General features: G+C 38.2%; 1 protein-coding gene across 1 annotated transcript; it reads right to left on the bottom strand.

The window, feature by feature from the left end:
- Window positions 1-652: 652 nt before the first annotated feature.
- sqor (sulfide quinone oxidoreductase) lies at window positions 653-8,610 on the bottom strand. Its single transcript, XM_084734688.1, has 10 exons — window positions 8,445-8,610; window positions 6,781-6,985; window positions 5,842-6,012; window positions 5,035-5,088; window positions 4,735-4,929; window positions 4,425-4,634; window positions 4,047-4,230; window positions 2,548-2,615; window positions 2,292-2,470; window positions 653-2,187 (listed from the first exon to the last, which is right to left on the bottom strand). Exons 2-10 carry the CDS (start codon window positions 6,976-6,978, stop codon window positions 2,130-2,132), a joined length of 1,317 nt encoding a protein of 438 aa, XP_084590814.1. The 5' UTR covers window positions 6,979-6,985; window positions 8,445-8,610; the 3' UTR covers window positions 653-2,129.
- Window positions 8,611-9,826: the final 1,216 nt, after the last annotated feature.

Genomic DNA, 9,826 nt, shown 5'->3' with positions numbered 1-9,826 from the left:
TTGTTGCAAAATCAAACAGGAAATACAAAGAAGCTGAATTTGTAGAAAGATCAAGTCCTGGCTGCAGAAACTTTGACTGAAACAAATTTCCAAGCAACTGCCAGGCTGTAAAGGGTTGATTTTCATACCACAGTGAACTGAACAGTAAGAATAACTCTCAACCATTACACTAAAAACACACTAATAACACAAAAAAACAAATGTATCAGCAGGGCAAACGTTATAATAAAAACATTTTTTCTTGCACAGATAAGCATCTTCACTTTGCATGAATAAATTTTGTCCTGCTGATGACTTTTGACAGACAATCTGAAAACAATATGGTAAAAATATGGGAATCTTCAGTAACCTACAGAAAAAGTATTGTACAGTTAAAGGGCTAAAACATGTCTTCATTTCCCAAGAACTCTTGCCGATATGGCTTCATGGTAGAGCAAACATGGTCCACATTTATTTTTTACAGCCAGTGTAGTCGAGTGCAGACTGTGCCCTAAACCCCAAAGAGATAATATTAATCAGGGACCTCAGAAAAGTAAATACTTATTCAAAAATCACAGCAAACCCAAGTCTTACTCCAGTAACACTATTGGATATAAAATATCATAAAGTGCCACAAGGTTGAAACTTAATATAAGAACAAAATCACAGTGGGTTTATAAGTGTATGCAGTCATTTTAATGATTAAAGAGTGATAATCTTTTCAATACAATAATGAAGTAAGCACTGACTGTATAATTACCACAATGCTTAAAAGTCACTTAAGCACTGATAGAAAAATAATCACTATATACAAAACTATATTACTGACATTTCAATTTCAGAAAAGCACTTGTAGTTTGCAATACCACTCATACAACAAACACATTTTAACAGATTAAAATTAAGATTCAGATTAACGGATACAATAGCATTTAAGTTGGACACAGACCTGAAGACTGTCAAAATACTGAAATGACGAGAAACTACACACATAATACAGACTTCCACCGGTATGCAAAATGATTAGTGTGTTAATCTTTGACTTATGAGAGGGAATCTCTTGGCACCTAATTATCTGATTGACATTCAGAGGTCTACAATGTGATTATAAAATGATTATCAAAGCATCAAAACATAGCATCTTAGACGTGACTGGTAGACAATGATAACAGCTGTAAAGATGGTCATTCTTTGTACTAAAATATGTACTATTTTGTTCATTTTACACTTTGCCACACTTTTTTACAGGCCGGTTTTAGGTAAGTTTATTGGATGCACATGGGCAACATATGTTGAAATAAGTTGAATAAACACTAGAAGAGTTCAGTCAGAGCTGTGGACTCAGTTGAAACCTGCAGGCTTATAGAAGTATACTGAGGGGTGCAAATCAAAAAATGTTCAACAGACTTTTGTCTTAGGCTTCTATAAAAATCCCTGTGCTGGTCGGATAATGGAGTTGAAGAAAGCAGCGAGGCTGTACATCCAGTGTGTTGCCAAAAGAACCAAAAGATTGACCTATAAGCATCTCACAGCTACATCAAACTGTAGAGTTGAGTGTTCATGCTCACTGTGCGTTGTTATACCCAGACTGCCACACTGTTTAGTATGCCAGAAAGAAAATTATTATGTCCCAATACATAGTATGTCAAATGCAGTATGCCAAAAATATAAGGATGTCCTACTACATCCAAACACATTTTGCAGTATGCAAGCCAGTGTGCATTTCTAGCTATTCTGACCCACAATCCTTTGTGAGGGGTCTATGAGCAAGAGGGTCAAAGTTCAAGGCGCAATGTTAAGAGCAAATATTATGTCACAATTGTATGCATACAGCATGCCAGCAGTATGTACTACATGTGCTACAGTACACATTAAAAGAAAAAGTCTGTGATTTGAAATGTAGGGCCGGTGTTTTCTGCACGACGAGCAACTCTAATTTTATTCCTAATGTCAACGCACCACTTACTGCAGGCTTAACTAAACCTAGATATTGAAGATAACTTGATCAAACTTGTTGTAATTAGTCCTGATGTCCAGCCAATATAATGTAGGTGTCCACCCGTTTAAGGGAATGATGGTTTTAATGTGCTACTTTTTTCCCTAAAAGTTTAGGAAATGTATCGTTAACTTGCAAACGGATAAGTGAGGTTTCATTTCATCCCAAGATGAAAGAGTTTCCTGAATGGTCCTGGTCCACCCCAGAGGCCCCTGATATAAAAAACAGTACAGAACATTAATAAAATGTGGTAAAAGGTGTGGTACAATTCCTCACAACCAACTATTAACATGTTGTTAATTAACTGTATACTGACCTGAGAAGGCCGTGCCAGTAGAGGTGAGGCATCACATCAGCTTTCATGTGGTACATGGTTCTCCTTTCTTTGGCTTGGTTGATGGGGAATGTTTCCAGTGGCTGTCCATTGTAGTCAAACTCTGCCAGAATTACTGTGTTGTAGCTTGTAACCAGCGGACATGAGGTGTAACCATCATACTGTAAAGAAGGACATAAGCGATCACGTATTCATATATTTTTTTAGCAGAGTTACTTATAGCTGGTCTGGCACTTACCACTTTATCTGGCTTCTCATTTTTCAGTATTTTGGTGATGGTTCTGTTCAAGATACCAGACTGTGCAGCTGAAAATGAGAAAACAAACAGTAAGCAATTTAAATAAATGTCTAAATTCCCTTTTTACAAATTAAGTGGACTAACACTGAGTCCGAATACATACCACAGACTAATTCTATACAGTATGTACTGCATACTGCCACTGCAAGTTAAACTTCACAAATCGAAAGAAGATGGATTACCAGTTTTTGTTTTTACAAGATGTATATCTTACAAACTGGCATCATAATGTGTACCAGAGATGATTATATTTTAATTAGGAGAAGTTTGGCAACATGTTCTTTTATTGGATAAGAGTCATTTGATGCCAAGTTTAACTGGTGTATATAAGTATTTTCATCACTAGAGGGCTCACTGACACAGGACATCAAGGTAAGGCAGTGCACTCTGGGCTCCACTGCCATCGCTCTCAGCTCTACTTGGTCAACCTCAGTTGAACTTTGAGCTTGATGCTAAAGTAGCACTCCATGCAGGGCACAAAATTATCAACAAACAATGGCAAAATATGCAAGTGGCTGGTAGATTTTCTTCACTCACCATCCAGAAACATGACTGTGATCTAATTATTGGCTGGTAAAATTTTAACATTCACCAGCCATTTGGCCTGATTCAATGTTAGCAGATTAGTTAAGCTTAGCATCCTAATTTGCTTACACTTAAATGATCACATCTTAGCGTGCTGAGGTTAGAATGTTAAAACAACAATATTATCTTTAAACTTAAAACACAATTAAGATGGATAGAAATTGAATAAATGAGAGGGGGGCGTATGTATTCTATTCCTCTCTGCATCAAAGTTGATCTAAGGACAGGCAGATGGATTGGCTGATATCACTGACGCTAACAACACCAACATCATGCACATGGAAAAGAACGGCATTTAGCATGACATGACTCGCACAAATACACTGAATGTACACATGATGAGCACGATAAGGCTAAATTCTTCACTGCAGTCAAGATTGCATTTGTGCAGGAAGTAAGATAAGTACTGGTTTATAGCTCAGTGTCATGATTAATGATGCCAAGTTGCTGAGAGCTTCCCATCTTTAATCCGCAGCTGACAGACAGGATATGGCACAAACACAGGAAATGGGCCAGACATAGAGCTTTAACTTTTTCACCATTGTGTTTGTGTCAAACACAATTTAATAAAAAAAAAAAAGAATAAACTGATATACAGCTACAATCAATAAGATACTACTTAGGAGTGTCCCTAAATTACAAGCTTCTTAAGGTGTGGTGTATGTTTTTATAGTCTTGTGTAAATACTGTACGTTATTGTGCAACACACTGTGTAAAGTGCGTATCAACTTACAAAAAGAACAAGTGATTAACACGAGATAAACCAGCATAAAGTGTATGCAGTAACACGGTGCTTTCCAGTATTGCTTTGGTTCAGTGTTTAAGCAACTGACACAATGATGTTACTCACTTACCGACAGCAGCGGCTGTTTTGGCTGTGGGCAGGCTGGTACAGTCTCCGATCCCAAACACATTCGGATACCTCTTGTGTTGGAGGGTTTCTTTGCTGACATCCAACCAGCCAGCTTCATCTGCCAATGGACTGGCCTTGATCACTGGATTTGGTCCCATTGGTGGAGTGACATGAAGCATTTCATACTAAAAGAGGAAAAAACAGGAAAGTGTGAGAGTTATTCAACGGGGTGTCTTCTTCGTCACCATTTTTACGGATTTAAAGAGGAAGGAAATTACATAACATATGGTGGAGTAGACTGTCCACTGTACAAAGCAGTTAATACTCAATAAAATACTAATATGTCAAAGTTACTGTTGAGGAACAGTAACACAGTTACCTCAATCACTTTGGTTTCGCCTGGTTTGTCAAGGTTTTCAAACACAGCTTCTTGCCTGTCTGCCCGCACTTCAATCAGATTTTGCCTCAGGTTCACTTGTAGGTCACGCTGTTTCACAATTTCCCATAATGAATCAGCATATTTCTTTATCCCGAAGAGGACGGGAAGGGATGTGTTGTATATTACATTAGCCTTTGCCCTTTTTCCTGTCTTGGATAGAAACATAAAAATGCCTTCATTTAATTTGTAAAACCGCACTTAGTAGTTTCAAAATGTATTGGATTATCATGACATTAGGAAATCTGAGTACCTTTCTGAGAAATGCATCTGATAGATACATGATCTTCTGTGGAGCTCCAGCACATTTCACAGGAGTATTTGGGAAAGTGAACACAGCGTTGCCTTCTTTGAAGTTCTGCAGCGCTTTCCACGTTTTCTCCACAGTTTGGACCGAGTAGTTCGACCCAATGTTTGGATGTTCAAATCCCTCTGGCAATCCTTTGATCTACAAACAAGAAAAGCGCACGTTTCCTGGTGGAACTGAATTTATATATGAGGGCAAACATTTACTACGTAGAGGTATAACTGAATGAATAAAACACTACTTCACCTTCTCATAATGGAGCTGTATACCAAGAGCCACAATCAAATACTCATAGGAGATCTGTAATGTGAAAGAAAGTCTAAGCAGGTCTAGTTCCACACAGATAATCACATCATTTCAAAATAATCTGCTTCATATACAAACTACCTCTGAATGATTATGTTTACATGCACACTCACGCACAGCATTTTTCAGTTAAGACATGTGAGATATGCTGATATTATTCAGGTTTTAGGAGCATTCTTTGGACATGTAGACAACACATTTAGAGTATGAAACCCAACTGGGAATTTACCACAGTTTGCAGCACACATCCTGTTGCCTGTTTATGGTCAGCTATGTGTGTTTTAAACAAAGCAGCTAGCCAACAGTTTGCAAGGCTGGGGTGGAGATGCACGCACAAAATAAAAGCTGACATTTCTGAACAGATGGAGAAACACACCTACTTTTAAACATCATCAAAGATGTGGATATCAACACATTTTTGGATAATGCGCAAATATCACAACACCAACCATTTTAAGAAGTGGTTGAATGAATGAAAGAAGGAAACTGTGTTTGCACAGTTGCACAGCTGTTCCACTTTTCCACAATCAGACTATGCATGGCTGCATGCGAAAAGGACTGTTAGGGTAATATTCACTTTCACTAGCCATGTAAACAGCTTACTGTTTTTTGGAATAACTGCAAAAACTGAAATATTTTGTGCCTGTAAACACAGTCAGTGCCAAGTCAATAGACGACCCACTATTAAGAAATTTTCTAACTTTTATCTGGACACGGTCAGATAACACTTTCCTAACACGAACATACCTCAGTCCCATCCTCTGTGCGGACAGTATTTGTGTCTGGGTTTATTTCCTGAACTTTAGATTTCACCCACTTCACTCCAGACGGCATCACGCTCGCTGTGGAGCGACCCGATGAGGCTACAGTTTTTGCGCCAGCACCAACCAGGGTCCATATTGGCTGATAGTAGTGCATCTAAAAACAACAAAAAAACAAAAGTTCTTCAGAGACCACCCTTACATGACGTCAGGACACAGTTGGCAGCAAAATATTTTTTTGCCACTTAAAAAATGTCCAACTAAATAAACAAAACATCAATTTAAGTATAAGCTACATTTGAAATTTCACCACTTTACCTTGCTGTCAGACAGACCTTTTCAACAGGAAGTCACCTTTTTACAAGAGAAATGTCACTCTCTATGGAATATGGAAGTCACTGCCTTGTTAGTTAGTTTGTTTGTGTTATTGTGTGACTTTGGTATCTCCGAAATAACCTTTTAAAACACTACAGTCACACAATAACACGAACAAACTTACCGATCGAGGCAGATGCAGACCAGCAACTCCTGTGTTCTGTGAGGTAAAATTACTAGTTTCATCAAGAGAGAGACCAATATTTGGCTTGTATAACGACAGAAAAGGATGCCTGACAGCAAAGTAAAGCAGTGAAACTGATATTTATTAGTTCAAAAAAGCCTCTTCTTTGATAGTGTCCACAGCAGTTCATTATTTGGTGCCCCTCTCTGCTTCTTTAAGCTGGGATTGCGCTGACTGCCATCTACTGCAGGTAACACACTGACTATGGATGAGTACTTCATGCACCTTCACTTTGAATGATCCAAACTATCCCTTTAAAATCCAAACATGACTTCACAGTTTTCATCATTTGTTGTTTGTATTACATTCCAGTGATGCACAAAGAGAGGTACAGCATATAATAATCATAATATACTGGATCCTTGCCTCACTGGGCTCCACAACAGCCACGTTCTCAGCTCCCATCATCCTCTTCATCCGTGCGCTCATTGCGATGCCTCCACTTCCTCCTCCGAGCACAAGCATTTTGTAGTGCTGTTTGGCAGAGGCACGGCTGCTCGTGTGTAAATGAGAGATAGCCATGCCCGTCGGGTGGCACTGCCTCAGACGATGCAGTGCAGCCATTCTCCGTCTGAACAATAAGGACAAGTCATTTTGGTTGGCAACAGTGCTGTTACACTATCAGTGACTCATGCGCACAAAAATCTGTCGACAGCCTCGACTTCCCATTTTGCTGCTCCACATTTACATATTGGCTATCAGAGGCACAAAGTAACTGCTTTTAATTTGGGCTGCAACAATTAATCAAAATATTATTGAAATATTAGCAGTACTGCAAGATAGGTGACTGCAATATCCAAATTGCAGAAGCTGCAGTTTTTTGATAGGCATTATATTGTAGTGTAAGTACTGTAGTGCTGCACAGAGGCCTACACATCTTGTGTTTTAGATGTAAGAAAACACATTTGTTTGGTACAGATCCCTACAAAAGTCATACCATTATGATTTTAATAGGTTTTTTCAATGAGTCCATCAATCACACCATACTATGCAGCACTGGTAGGTTTTAAAACCCTTAATTTTTTCATCAGCTCAACATTTAATGCTGTGACACTGTTCTGGCATTAACGAGAGCAATAAGATCATGCCTTTGATTGTGGGTTTACTACCCATACTGACTGTAAAAAGGGACCCACACCCAGATAAAAATGCCCGACAAAACACACACAACTAAATATTTCCAGGAACAAATCATAATGCAACTTTTCTTGACATGTTGTTGAGGAAAATTTTGCAGGGCCTGCTTTATCTTGAACTTTAAGTTACTTATATGTAAATACAGGCCTACAGATTGCGAGAAAAATGATAATGGTTCTGTTTCTGTACATTTTTTTTCTTTTTGGTTAATTTTACATTTCCTGTTTCCCATTTAAACACTGTTCTGGCATTAATGAGAGCAATAAGATTTGATTCCGACTTTACCACCCCGACACCCAGATTAATTTGCCTGACAAAACACACTCACACACAACTGAATATTTCGAGGTGCAAATCATAATTATAACACTTCTTTGAGATGACTTTTCTTGACAAGTTCTTGAGAGAGATTTAGCATAACAGGGCCTGCTTTAACAAACAACATATTTTTATTACATTTTTTACTTTTTGTGTTTTATTTTAAGTTATCTATATGTAAATATGGGCCTATATACTGCTAGCAAAATTACAATGGTTCTGTTTCTGTTTATATTCTTTCTTCAATGTCAACTGTTTCCCATTCCAATAAAGATCCTTTGAATTTGAGAACATGTGTTTTTCAGTCTATGCAGTGATTTTTACAGAGTAACACCTCACAGTCAGGCCACACGCAGTGATAATAAGGTTATAGCTCGGTCGACAGGGGTGTGTACATGTTGTTGTGTGCAGTCTGATCTGAGCTGAACCATTTCTGCTGCATGCTGCGCAGCGAACTGACTGACGGAGCCTCCATAACAGACACGTCTGTACTGTACATGCGTCGACCTGATAACATGATATTTAGGTAACGTGCGGGGCTGCAACGTCGAAAAACAGACCTGAATGTCACTCACCTTGACCAGCACTACTGTTAAAACGCCCGTTTTCCTGAAATGCAATCCTTAAATGACCCAGCAGAATTCAGTATGACCCGCTTTAACTCGGCAAAGAAGGCAGGACAAGACAACTTACGTGTGTAAACTGTGAAGCGTTAACCCGATATGAACCTGCTGCGGTCGCCTCCCACGGAACTGTAACTGAACTCCTCAACTTATGTCCCGCCCCCCTCCGTCGTTCGACCAATCAAAATCGAGCATTATTTACTGCCAATTTAAAGTTCCAGATTTATTTAACTTATTTTTTTGTATGTGTGGTAATCTATCTAAATTCTGCCACATCATGTTTAAGCAGCAAGTTTGCCAGTTAGGGCATATTATACACATTAAATATAGAGAAAACTTTAAATAAGCTCCAACAAAATATATTTTCATCATCATGCCTTTGCTTGACTAATTAAATCGGCTTTACTGGTCATGATTTTTTAAATATAATATATCCAATTGTCCTTGGTTTGCAAAGTACAGTTAAAAACGGTGTTAACTTGTGTTACAATTTGCCCACACATAAAGCAGAGTTATTGGAGAATGAGCTACTGCGTCATAAAGAATAAACAGTCGTGTCCTTTGGAGCGGTTTAATCATTTTGTCATGAGAACATCAGGTGGTTATATATTCCCCACAGGTTCAGCCTCACCCTCTGCACACCTGATTATGTATTACACAATAATTAAACACTATCTCTGTTTTTAGCAGAAAATGTAAAAGCCTTAATATAAATTGGTGATGAAAGAGAAGGCTGAGATTATAGTGAAAAATATAGAGATGCATAATTTTACATTAGTTTAGAGAGATTAGTTACACGTGTTTTATTTCACATGGGATGTTAACAATCATAATATTTAGTCAAGTTTGTACTTTAGGAGTTATATTGTTCTTTTGAGAAATGAACAGAGAACTAGATGTGGGACTATATAAAAAAGTGACACACATGCCAAGATTCACTTTTACATTGCCCACATTGTTATCTGGTGTACCGCTGAAGTGTAATCTAACAAAGAAGACAGGGGAGCTATAAAAATGGGCAAAAAGCCCAGTGGCAATTCAGTTTACAGCTTGTGGAAGTATTACCTGGTACGAATACGAGTGGTGCCTGGTTGTTCGCGCCTGTTTTATTGAGGGACCACAGCCACAGCACTGATAAAGGTTTAGCTACAGGATGTATAAACTGTCCTGTCTCCTAGAAATTACATTTACATTATTCAAGGCTCCATGAAGGAAATTAAGAGAGACTAGTATAGTTATAAGTGGCTATGAGGAAACAAAATCGTTGCTTATTATCAAGGAGTCTACATAAATTCAACATCAGAAATCGCATGAGATAAAAAGCTTTGTAAATA

This window comes from Lutjanus erythropterus, chromosome 13, assembly GCF_056507025.1.
Source record: "Lutjanus erythropterus isolate fLutEry1 chromosome 13, fLutEry1.hap2, whole genome shotgun sequence".
NCBI classification, from domain to species: Eukaryota; Metazoa; Chordata; class Actinopteri; order Lutjaniformes; family Lutjanidae; genus Lutjanus; species Lutjanus erythropterus.
The sequence above is the reverse complement of the archived record's forward strand: the minus strand, read 5'-3'. Positions and strand labels throughout refer to the sequence as shown.